General features: G+C 38.1%; 1 protein-coding gene across 4 annotated transcripts in view; it reads right to left on the bottom strand.

Moving 5' to 3' along the window:
* TMEM182 (transmembrane protein 182) overlaps positions 1–13,643 on the bottom strand; it is an 84,214-nt gene that overhangs the window by 45,780 nt on the left and 24,791 nt on the right. For 3 of the 4 annotated variants that reach the window (XM_011969567.1, XM_011969565.1, XM_011969568.1), the window contains 2 exons: positions 11,668–11,767; positions 9,937–10,035 (listed from right to left, as the gene is read on the bottom strand). In XM_011969567.1, coding sequence (XP_011824957.1) covers positions 9,937–10,035; positions 11,668–11,767 — 199 coding nt within the window. Of the gene's footprint in view, positions 1–9,936; positions 10,036–11,667; positions 11,768–12,005; positions 12,324–13,643 lie in introns of those variants that run through there. The other variant, XM_011969566.1, reaches the window with a different exon arrangement.

Here is a 13,643-nt window from a genome sequence, read left to right on the forward strand (position 1 = left end):
AGAAAGAAAGAAAGAGAAAGAAAGAAAGAGTTTAAAAAACATCAGAGAGGCAGAACCTGTAAAGATACATATGGACATATTTATGGTAGAAAGTATATGATGTTTGGAATTTGCTTTAAAATAATTCAGTGTGAATTTATTTACAGAGATTTATATAGATGTATAAATAAGATATGTTGATAATTATTAAATTTGTGTGATGGTAACATATAAGTTCCTTATACTCTTTACTTCTGTGAAAATTTAAAAATTTCTAAAATGAAATAGTTTTTTAAAAAGTCCAAAATTTAAAAAAATTCCAGAACTGATATTTTAAAGTACACAGCAGTCCATACATACACAGTTTTTTTGGTGTTTTATTTTGTTTTGTTTTTTACGGGCGATGTCCATTTGATAGATTCCCTTATGGTGGTTAAATAATTTTAATAGGACTATGTTAGAATGAGACACATTTTTACCTCCTAATATCCTGGTCCTAGTCGTCTGGAATACATCAAGTCCCCTAACTGGACTCTCTGATTCCTCCCTTGCCTTTCCATAGGCTGCTAATGATACAACAAGCTGGAGAGGTTATTGTATAACATGTCAGATTGGAAGCACTCGTTAGTTCCCCCTCTCACCTCATTCAGAGAATGAGCCGATGTCTTTTCAATAGCTCAGCCTCCCCAGTTGCCTCTCTGACCATGTCTTCTATGCTCCCCTCACTTGCTCTTCGCCAGCTGCCCACCTTCTCCTCTGTTGTTGTCACCCATCAAGTATGCCCTGACCTCTGAGCCTTTGCATCTGATGTTCCCTCTGTCTTGAACACCCTTCTTCTCACCACATGGCTCACTCCTTTGCTTTCTTCTGGTTTCCACTTCAATGTCAGAGATGTGCTTTCCTCTGGCCACATTATGGAGCTCTTATTTATGTCCACCCCCTTCGTCTCCAGCCCTGTCCATGTCTTAGGTTTCTCCAGAGCACGTGTCATCTTGTAACTGCCGTGTAATCCACCAAGCTATGTTGCTTCCTCTGACTCCCCTCACCCAAATGTCAGCCCCATGAGAGCAAGAACTTTTATCCCTTTTTTTTTTTTTTGACTACTGTTTCCCAGAACCTACAATAAGTGTCTGGCATATATAGTATGTGCTCAAAAAATATCTGTTGAGTAAATGTTAATCACAATTACCAGCTAAAGAGTGGCATATCTTGGTCAGTACAGATGACATAATATTAACTACCATGTACTAGGATGACAGTGATAATGACCAATAATGAACATGTGTCTATGAAGCACTAGCTCTTGGCTGGGAAGTCTGCCAAATGCCTTATGTGGCCACACACACACACAGATATACACACACACACACACACACACACACACACACACACACACCCCCTTCAGACAGCAGAAAGTGTTTGGAGAAGCTATGATGAATTTATGTGCCCTAACGATGTCTTATATTTGGTGCTCTAAATTGGTGTATCATCATAAGAATAGCTGGGATTTATTGAATACCAACTACATGGCAACGACTCTGCCAAGCATTTGTATTATGATATCTTTTCATTTTGAAAACAACTGTGTGAGGTTGAAACTATTCTTATCTCCCTTTTACACACCAGTTTGTGGAGATTAAGAAGCCTGCCCGAGTGCTCTTAGCCAAAGTGATGGCACCAGGTGAGGAATGCAGACCAGAAGCCCAGCTTGTACCCCCATAGAACCCTTACCATGAGCCAGTCCCTGTGCTAAACACTCTGCAGCACCATCTAGTCTCCAAAAGAAGGACTAGAGGAGCTTCCAAAACAGCTTATGGGATGGCAGGACCCACATTCAACCTAGGGATGTCTACCTCAAACCAAACCTTACCTGTTGATGAGGCCGCCCTGGTCACCCTACTTAGCGTGGAATTCCCCTCCACACATACACACCCCTCACATCTTTTACTTTCTTCGAAGTACTTGACTGACTGTTTACTTTAGCCTCCCCACTATAATTAAAGTCCCATGAGGGCAAGAATTTAGGGCTGATTCTGAAGCATCCAGAACAGTGCTTAGTATACAGCAGGCACTCAAAAATTGCTTTTCCCTGGTTCTAGTTGATGCTTTCTCCTACGGAAAGGTCCAAAGTTTCAGGCAGAAGCAATAACGCTTCAAGATAAGAGAGGCCCAGACAGCTCCCTGCTCCTTTGGGGTTTGTATACCCTGCATGAAAGAAGGCAGTGGAAGGAAGCTATTCTTGTGTGGTGTTCGGGCCCAGACCTGGAGCTGCGCACAAGGTATAAGCAGTATAAGTATAATTTCAAAGAAGATCCTGGGCCTGGGTTAGAAGTTTTGGGACTAAATGTCCAGATGGCCTCAGCGATTCTCATTAGAGGGTGATTTTGTGCCCACCCACACCCAGGACGCCTCGCAATGTCTGGAGGCATTTTTAGTTCTCATAACCGGGATCTATTGGGTAGAGGCAAGCGGTGCTACTAAATATCCCACGATACACAGGACAGTCCCACAACAAAGAATTATCTGGCCCACAATGTCCACAGTGCCAAGGATGAGAAATCCTGTTGTACACATCAGGAGTTCCTAGAGTGAGAGGAGGTTTCTGCTTCTGAGTGTGACAGGCGTTTTCAAGGATCACTGAGGCCTCTGTGGAGGTGGAAGCCTGCCCTTGGCGAAGGGAACCCAGGCCATGCTGCTGGGATAATCACAGGTCTTGTTTTCAGGAAGCAATTGCCTCCTATTAGTGCAGGGATATTACATAAATTGCCAACCAATTCTGAGAAGCCCACAAATAAATTGTACAGAACACGAAATGGCACCCTCTGAAAAAAAGTGAGTTTTAAGTACAGCCTTGATGTTGTGCCCTAGAACTTTCAAGCCAACTCTACCCTCAAGAGCTAGGGCATGTGGAAGCCCAGTGAGCCACTCTGGGAGCAGCCCCAAGCCTGCATGCAAGGGAGCCTGGGCTGGGGTCCCAGATGAAAGTCAGCTGTTATTCAGGAACTGCAGCCACTCCTGTAATGTGATACTGTGTCTGTGGTCATGGCTGTGTGATCCCAAATGTCTGAACCAATACCGGGAAATTAAGTTGATATTAGGCATTTCCAAATATCTAAGTACTCGACGCTTACGGGAAAAGGAGACTAAATTGCATTTTCCATTAAATTTTGTGGTGTGTAGTTTTTTCTAGCTAACTAAAATAGAGTGGAAGTATCTGGAACGATTTGCTGTATTTAGGACAATGTCCAGAATCACCACATACGAACACCCAAAAAACTGATAAATAAGACCCAGCTACAACAGAGTGACCGATCTGTAAGCCAGGGTGGGGGCTGAGGTGGGGGTATCTCAATGAGATTAGACACCTACAACAGGTTGATGTGCCTCCTAAATTATTTAAGAATTTACATTTACATAAGCTCTAGACTCAAATCTTAATTCTTCCTGGGCTGTTTCAAACTGTCAAATGTCAGGACATTCATGTTTGTATTTTATTTTGCCTTGTATGGTAAAGCAAGTAGTTGTGTGTGGATGTGGCTGTCTGTATAAGGACGCTGTATCCTCCACCATGCTGTGCTCTGTTGGTGGCTATTGCAAGCTGCCGTGTTGGCTGATTGAAAAGGACTCTGCTTCCTCACTGCTCACTCCCCAAGCATCCCAGCGTGTGGTTTCACATTCCCATCATTCTGATACCACCTCTTTGTGAGATCACTGCTGTCTGACCTCTCTTCCTGTGAGAAGAGAAGAAAGGAGGAAGCCTGAGGTAGGGTTTGGCTCTCAGGAGGATCCTCAGGTGACAAAATGTGCAGGAAAATGGAATGGGATCTCTGAGGGAGGAAGGGCATTGTAGAGTAAAGAGGAAAGAGTCCTCAGGTCCTACCTAAGAGAATGGGCAGTGAACCGGGGTGGGATACACAGCAGATGATCTGGAAGCCTTAGGTGGATTTAGGATAGAAGTAGGTGCCTGGAACAAGGAGCCTTTAATGGGTGTCTGTAGCTGAGCCCTTGGAGAAGACGGAGCTACTAGGCCCCAAGAACTTTTACATCATTGGCTTATGACCCAATTCCTTCCTGCCTGCTTCTCATGTCCATTCATTCTGCGTTTGACATTGAAGAGCACGGCCTCCTTCCCAAGAAAATGCACCAGACTGCTCACTGACTTGTTACTTAATGCTTCTTTCTCTCCCTCATTTGTGGGCTGTCTTTCTTCTTCCCTTCTTCCCCTAAGAATAATTGATATTTTACTGTCTTCTTTCCTACGATTGTTTTCCTTAAAGATTATATTTGATATCAAAAATCACCTCTACAATTTCTCATCAATATCAACTATGATAATTAATGACTTTAAGGAAAATCAGTTTTGCCTATCAAGTTACTTGCTGAATTATTACAAACTGTTACTCCACCATCAACTCAAATTTAATACGTCCAAACCAAAGTAAATCGTCATGCTCTACTTCAAAACATGCCCCCTCTTAACCCTCAGATTTCTGTCCACTTTACCAAATTTTCTTAGTTGAAAGTAATTCACAGTTTAGTACCAGTTGGCAAGCAATTTTATAGTATGGCACAGTAACAATGTCAAAGAAAACTTATTCCTATGTTTTGATTCACTATTCACACTTCTGGAAATATAACCCAAAGAATAAATACAAATTATCAAAAAAAATGCTACATACATAGAATTATTTTTTATGTAGAGGTAGCAACTAACATGTTTAACATTTGAGAAATCAAAGTAAATACATGGGGAAATGTGTGCTAACATAAAAATAGAAAAGCAAGATGGACATGTATTTATGATGATTAAAATGTAATATAATATGCATATAAAAGGATTAAAAACCCACTAAAATAATACTTATTGTTTGAAGGTACATGTCCACATTACTTTTTACTGTATGTTATTTAAACTGAATTACACCTATTTGAAAAGGGAACTTCTTCATCATCCTTGATCCCTCTAGCTCTTTTTTGTTTGGCTACCAATTTTACATGTGAACTCCTCACATATCAATTATATTCTTTATGTCCTTTCCATCTTTATGGTCCCACCTTTGTTCAACCCCTGATGATATTGATTCACTGAATGATTTTGATTTTCATTCACTCCCAGGCTTTCTCCATTTCCCTTCTATGTTGCTAGACAGCCCAAAACAATGTGTACCAACCACAGGGATACGTGACATTGTTCTGATAAATAAAATATGGGCAGAAACTGACTGTTAAATTCTAGGAGCACTTCCACTTTCCTCAGAATGAAAGAGCATGAAGGTGACTATCCATCTCCAAGGACGGTAGAAGAAATAGTTGACAGAGCCTGGGTTCCTGGCAGCATCATTGTGGAAGGTGCTTCTGACCCTCTTGTTCCAGGAGAAAAATAACCTTTTGAGCTACAGTTTGTTTTCTGTTACTTGCAGCCTAATGCATTGTCAACTAACATCTTGCCTCGCTTGTAGCCTCCCTGCTTGTAGCCTCACATCATTCACTTCAGCTTACACTTTTGTAAGGGTGAAAGAAGACCAGAAAATAGTAGTAGATAAATAAACATTGACAATAAAAGCAAAAGACAGCTGGCAGGTGAAAACAACGTGGAAGACCAAAAATTACAGAAAGTATGCAAAAAAAAAAAATTTTTTTTTTGAGCTGGAGTCTTGCTCTGTTGCCGAGGCTGGAGTGCAGGGGCATGATCTCAGCTCATTGCAACCTCTGCCTCCCAGGTTCCAGCAATTCTCATGCCTCAGCCTCCCGAGTAGTAGGGATTGCAGGTGTGCACCACCCCGCCTGGCTAATTTTCTGTGCATGTGTAATTTTTTTTTTTTTTTTTTTTTTTTTTTAGTAGAGATAGGATTTCACCATGTTGGCCAGGTCGGTCTCTGACTGACCTCAAGTGATCTGCCCATCTCAGCCTTCCAAAGTGCTGGGATTACAGGCGTGAGCCACCACGTCTGGCCAAACAAATTTTTTTTTTTTTTAATTTTTAAAGTGTATGTCAATTTAGTAAAGGGCTAAAGAAATTCTGCACATCAATAGTGACTCAGGGCATCAGTATTCATACCACAGTACAGTGTAATAAAGAAGTCTCCCCAAAACGTGCATTCAGCTTTTGGTCCACAGTGGATACAATAGAGAGCCAAACATACAAGGCCCCCACTCTCATGGAGCTTAGGATTGAACTGGAAAGAAAGTACATGAACAAGATAAGTACATAAGTACATAGTTTAAAACTGCGCCATGAATTAACAGATTAAAGACTGGGTTTTATAAAGGAGAGCATGGCCCAGCGCAGGTACCAGTAGGGTAGGGGGCAGGTAAGGAAGTCTTCCTTGGGAAACTGAAGCTTGACCTGGCTGGAGGGATGAACCTGCTCTGTTAGAAAAATGAACAGAGGAGGAGGAAGGAAGAGAGGAACAGCGTTTGGGAAAGTTTAGGGCATATACACAGGTCCTGGGGCAAGGGGACAGATACTGAGACAGACGACCTTAAAGAAGGTCAGAGAGCTCATCCCTGTAAGTACGTATTTGTTCCCACTCATCAAGAAAAGCTGAAACTGTGTTCATCGCATTCTGCTTCAGAAGAAATGAAAAGTATGCAATTGAGTTTATAAACATTTCCACTTGGAAAAATAAAATCAAACTAGTTTATTGCTGAAAACAGTAACTGTAATTTTGCATAAAGTCATTCTAGACATATTTTTAAGCATCTAGTAATTACCAGGAACTATGCTTTGGAGAGCTCGAATACATAATGTAGGAAGTGAGGTAAACAAACAATTGCAGTTAAGCATAATGAGCACTGATAGAGGGGTCATCAAAGGCTATGGGGACACTGAGAAAGCAAAAAATTAATTCACTCGGGGTGGAATTGTCTTGAAAATTCATTTCTGTTCAGTACATCACTGCCAAATGATGCCAAGCAAGTGAACTGTGACTGAATGTAAACATGAAACAAACCAGAAAATCTAGACTCTGACAAGTCTCCAAAGGTAACAGAATTGTTTAATGGACTTAGAAGTACACAAGCCTACCTCAAAAGCAATTCTGCGAATTAGACCACCTTCACCAGGCTTGGCCAGTCATTCAAATAACTAGATTTGAGGATAACTGAATTTCAGAATATGTATTTGAGATTCTTTTAAATGAAAGAAAACACTGAATTAGGCCTGATTATATACACAAGTCAGCTTCGAATATAAAGGCAGAAAGAGCCAATGAAAGTTTAATTTGTTATTTTGTAAAGATACAAATAAAAGACATATTTTTTAATAGTATGCACTACAATTAGTCTTTTCATTCGTTGTAGTTTATTAGATTATCAACAAAACAAAAGCCAGACTTGGTTCTTTGCACTGGTTCTGCCAATAAGCAGCTGTATGAAGACAGAATCACATGATTTCTCTAATTCCCAGTCTCCTTATTATAAAAGGATAATTTCATTGGTAGTGTCCTATAATTCTAAAATTGTTACTCCAGAAAAATCATACACCCACTATATTATTTTCACTGAATTCAATGTTGGCTAACTGCAATTGTAAAAGCTCAGGACACTACAAAGCCATTTCACCAATACTTTGGCAGGCCACAATACATCAGAATTTATAAATGATACTTTCAATTTACCAAAGGTGACCTGGCAAGTATCTGATGTTGGGTAATTGTGAAGCTACATGAAACTTAAAAGTGATTCTCAAGCGTAGTGAAGGATGTGTAGTCTCATTAACTAGGAAACCATACTGAAAAGTCAGGTACAAAGCTTCCGATGAAATCTATACCTTTCTCTTGGATACAAGAAAGAAACAAACAAAAAAAACCCACAAATTTAACAAACGTAATATCAAATTTCCTTGTACATTACGATGATGATGAATGAAACTTGAGTATAGCATTGCTGTTGTAGAACACATCTTTGCACGTCTCAATCATGTTTATCTAAAGTGATTGACAAAGTTTCTGAAAGTGAATGAGTTCCAGTATGTGTGCCAATGAGGAATTTGATAATTTAAAAAAATTGGATTTGGTTTTTTCACCAGATCAAAAAAGTGAGACACTAATTAAACGCAGTGCTACATAATAATTCTAAGCGTAATTGCAGTATAATTTTTCTGACACGTATTTACAATCCATCTCCATCATAATTATTATGCACAGATTACATTACTTTGTTTTTCAAGTTCTCCACTATCTCCCTGAAGGAAAGGCTTTTCAAATATGTGATCATTTTAAAATATACGGTGCCTACAATACATATCTTATCACAGGACCTCATTATATGCATAACAACAATACTAATATTTATGCTAATACCTAACGTTCTGGAAAGCCAATCTTGTATTACTTTTCAGTTCATTTCATAAAAGTAAGAATGTTGGGGAAGGAGCATCGTTTTGTAATTTGTCTGTAAAACAAAAGAGCTTCTCCTATTCTTTCCTATGCCATCCATCTCTTCTCTTACTAGTGACAGGTAGGCTTGTATACTTCTAAGTCCATTCCACATGACACCAAGGTTTTGACAAATGTGAGTGAGGTGCCTTCTGCAGCTTTTAATGGGAAGGAGCATCCATACTACACGTTTTCAAGGAAAGTGGCCCCAGTCCTTCGAACCCAAGGAACCCTGGTGGACAAGCACAGCTGCGGGTCAGCTCACCTCTTTCCCTATCCAGATCTCATACTCTCTTTATAAGTGTCCTATTCATGATGTAATACAAGCAAATGCTACATTCTTTGACAAAACTAAAACAAAATTATAATGTATAGAATTACATATTTAACAGAAAGATGAAAAATAGTTACATGTAAAGATGTGTTGAGTTCTGTGATGGTTATTGTCATATATCCACTAGGTTGGATTATGGTGCCAAGTTGTTGGGTAAAATAATAGCTTAATATTGCTGTAAAGGTATTTTTAGATGCAATGAGCACTTATAATTCCTTGACTTTGAGTAGAGTAGATTACTCCCTACCCTACACTATGATTGGGCCTCATCCAGTCAGCTGAAGATCTAAAGAGAAAAAACAGGTTTCTTGAGAAAGAAGAAAGTCAGCTTCCAGACTGCAGAAGAAAAATTCTACTGGAGTCTCCAGCCTTCAGACTGGAGACTGCAGCATCAGCTCTGACCTGAATCTCCGGCCTGCCAATTGCCCTGTAGACTTCAGACTTACCAGGCCTCGTAATCACTCTCTCTCACTCTAAGTGTATGTGTGTATGTGTACATGCATATGTATATACCTATATGTGTGTATATAATATATATTTATGTGTTCTATTGTTTCTCTTTTTTCTGGAGAGCCTTGACTAACATTAATTTATTGAGAACATTAAATATAATAGCTATTCTTTTTGAAAAACAATTTTCTGTTCTATATATGACATTGATAGTCTGTACCAATCCTAAGCAAGTTATTACAAATTTCGTGTTCTTAATGTGATTTTAAGTTAATGATATCTGTCTGTCTTTCTCCTATGGGATATTACACACACAGAGTTCAGTCATTTTGTATGAAAACAGTAGCGTAACTATATATTTATATCATATATATGTGTTATATACATATTATATATATTTATCTGTTATATTCTCATGTGTAATGATTACAAAAAAGTTTTAGAAGTATGATGTATATTACAATATTTTCAACTGTAGGACTCATTTTAGGTCTGTTAAAACCTTAAGAAGCAGTTCTTCTTAATACATATTACTATCTTCATATGGGAAAGCACATTTTAAAATACTTTAATAGGCAGCTAGTAAATTACAATGACTTTACTTTTAGATCAAAGTTATGTTCTTTAAAATTATAAATGGCACATTAAAAATCACATTTTTTAATCTAACAGATCAAAAAAGTTGAAATTACAGGTCTTAAATTGCTTTTTAATTGCTCTCAACAATTTTGATCCGGGCATCCTTCAGAAAGATAAAACCCTTTCAGAGGTAGGCTGAGGACAGAAGGTACTTACTAACTGCAGAGTCATAGGAGGTCGAGTTGTGCTCGCCTCTCATGAAGGGGTATGGAGACAGGTAAGCATGTGTGCAGTTCTTGGATGGTGGCTGATTGGCTAGGAAGGAGAGCAAAAAAATGGCACCTGTTATTGAAAAACTCAGTGATGACTCATCCTTAATGGAACAGAAATACAGAACACAAGGGTTACACAAGCAAAATAAAACTACTGGTTCCATCAGCAAATTCAGAGAATTGTTGTGAGGAGGGCCCTCTAGGAAACTCATATCAAGATGCACATGAGACTTGGAAGGTGGATTCATCCAGAACATCTAGCTACATGACATAATTCAATGGAATAAATGCAAATGCCCTTTATATCACCTTGCGATTTAAGGTACCACATTTCATCCATTTTCACATACTCAGTACCTAACAGTGTCTAGCATACAGTAGGGATTAAAAAAATAATTGTTTTAAAAATCTAATAAACTTAAGTTTAACCTTGATTAGTTCAAATTAATAAAAAAATTTCTTCTATATCCATTTTATTTTAGGGAAGAGTGTAAATGATAAGTTATACAATAATTCAAATAAATTTTTAATATTTGAAAATGTCACAAGAAGGTACTTTTAAGTTGTCTGAAAAATTAAAATTTTTATATGTACACTTTAAGGTGGACTGAAATATTGAAATATTCTTTCTTTCTCAAAGTCTTTGGCAAAATCTTCCTCTTGCACAGTCTGACTTACTTTCCTTTACCAAAGTCTAAATCATTTCCACTGGCAAGTTGTATGCTTACTCTCCTGCTCCTAAATCCACTGTAAGATAGTCTATCAGGTACTTGCCTCAAAAGGCGGCTTCATCACTACTTTGTTCCTTATATATGCCAACTTACCACCAGCTTGCTTAAGTTTTCAGGGACCTCCTATTTTTATTAAATATTCCATGATCCTATTATGTATATACCATACTTTGATTTTTGATAAGAAGACTAATAATTTCAATTCTCAATAAGCTTTAGGCTAATAAAAAGCTCTTTCATTGTTGAACACAATGAAATAAGTGCTAGCTATTTTCAATAAATGGATTTTCAAAGAATAATTCAATATAAAAAACACAATTGAAGGAATGCATTATAGTTTTTAAAAGTTACGCTACCTTAAAAAGTGACTTTAAAGTTTCAATGAGAACACAAACATCAAAAGCAACGCATTTCTTGATAGTGCCAACAAACTTGGTTAAAGCTCAAATAATATAAGCTTTCATCTGCCATTGCTGGTAATTATCATTTTTTAAAAAAAAAGATACTGTTAACTTTGACGCTATGAATATAGAATAATACATCTCTATTTATGGATTTTTACATTTGAGATGTCAAGGGCTGATAGCAAAAACATCTCATTTATTTGCAACATAGTATTCACAGACACTTGAAAAAATGCTATAGACAGTACCTGTTCTGTTTGTTAGAGTTAGTGTATTCTAAATAGGAGCAGAGAAATACTGGATAATTCAGTTTTGCCATAAATATTCAGACTCCTGTTTTATGCTAAAAGACAAAATAATTATTCCTATAGCCATGTCTACTTACTAAAAAGGAATCTCGACATGATGAACCTTTTAAAGACATCTAATTGAGATTCTGTAATTCACAATCCAGTCCTCTCAAAGTGACATATACTATGTAAGAGATTGTTCATTTTTATTTTAAAGACAAGGGGGAAAATAAAGCTAAATTGTACTTACTGTACCAGAACTTCCAAATACTGGAGTCATTCTCTTCCACAATCCCATGAAACCAACACCTCCAGAAGAACCCTTCATGGTGAAAAGTGACGTTCTCTATCTGAACAGAACAAGATGAAGTAACTTGCCATCAGTACGAGAAATAGAATCAAAATCATTACAGCCAGGAAGTTGTTTAAGGACATGTATTTTATCCCAAATAACAAAGCTCCGTAGCTTTCTACATCTCTCTTCTATGAAGAAACAGACACTCCACTACTACTCTCTGGTTTCAAGAGCATACATAAGACTATCTTCCTAACTACCATGTGCATCACTATTTTGAAGAAGAGACTCACATTCTGTTCACCTGAACATCTCCCCACTTCGGTTGCAAGAAGCCAATAATCCGATCCAAAAGCCACCAAAAAGAGTAACACCCCCAAAGCACCAAAGAGAGCTCCAAAGAAGATAGCGATATTTAGTCTCATTTTCAATTCACTGGTTTCCTTTTAAATAAAACACGAAATTTTAAAATGGTAAGACCCCTAGTTTCTCAGAAACAACAGTAAAAAAAAAAAAAAGAATAATATTTTTGAGTCGGCAGAATCTTCTTGAGAAGGCTGTCCTAGTTCGTGTTTTGGTGGCTTCTCGCTCACGCCCCGCCGGCAGGATTCATATTCCCTTTGCTCTCCCCTGGAGGGACTCCAGCCCAGCAGCTGAGAATTGCTGGCTATTTTAAGATAGTGATTGAGGAGCTGTCTTTCTCCCATGGGGATCAAAAAATAGCTGACCTTCTCCTGACTATAGAGAGAAGTATCAGGAGCTGGCTCAGATTATCATTATTGCTGTTGGGTAATCCACAGAAGTAGAAAGAAGATGGAATGGCTATGAAGTCATTGAAAGCATTGGTCCCAAATCCTAAGTGTCTGAACAAGCTCCTCTTAGTCTAGAATGCCCATTACAGTCCCAAAGACACTGAAGACTCTCTTTGAAGATACGTAAATCACAGATATAAAGAACCACTAAGACTGATCTTGAATACAATTGAAGTTGTAATTAATTCCTTTTGGACTTTTTTTGTGGTAGAAAATACGTTTTTGGTCAAATAGTCTAACATAACGCAGTACAGTTCAGGTTTATAATCTAAACATTCAGATGTATATTTAAAAGGTCAAGAATGTTCATGGTAAGGTAATTCTTGAAAAAGTATGAAGAAGAGCTTTTATGCAGCATACACTAGTAACAAAAAAACAATACTTTCTACAGCAGTCTCATGAATCTTAAACAAATTATTCCAAATGATCATCCCCAAAGTGGATTGACGAAAAAAGTCTCAAAAATGTATTTCCTGAATTAAGATGAAATAACCCTATCTACTTCTTTTTCCTTCATTTTAAAATATCTAACTTCCTCAAAAGATGAATCATACTTAATACTCACACAGACCACCTAATAGCAATGAATCTACACTTTCTTCAAGCCTTGACTCTTTAAAGCTTATTTGTTTGTTTTGTTTTTACATCTGATACGCCAGAGGAGAGTATTTTTCTAAGTATTTGTGTGCATTTAAAATCTTGCACCGTTCCTTTGGTCATTGTTTTTATATTCTCAACAATAATCTGGACCACTTCACCTTCCAAGGGGGCATCTCAACTCTACCAGCTTTCTTCACTCCTTCCTTTTTGTGGCATGGGATAGATTCCTACAATGGACTTTGTGAGAACAAAATGATCCTCAATAAAGATGAAGGGCCCTGTTAGACCGTAGCTATATGCAATCAGAGGTATTCAAAAGCTATGAATAAGGCCGGGCACGGTAGCTCACGCCTGTAATCCCAGCACTTTGGGAGGCCGAGGCGGGTGGAGGTCAGGAGCCTGGCCAACACGGTGAAACCCCATGTCTACTAAAAATACAAAATATTAGCTAGGCATGGTGGTGGGTCCCTGTAATCCCAGTAATCGTAGTTACTCAGGAGGCTGAGACAGAAGAAACGC

This window comes from Mandrillus leucophaeus, unplaced genomic scaffold, assembly GCF_000951045.1.
Source record: "Mandrillus leucophaeus isolate KB7577 unplaced genomic scaffold, Mleu.le_1.0 Scaffold9, whole genome shotgun sequence".
Lineage (NCBI taxonomy): Eukaryota > Metazoa > Chordata > Mammalia > Primates > Cercopithecidae > Mandrillus > Mandrillus leucophaeus.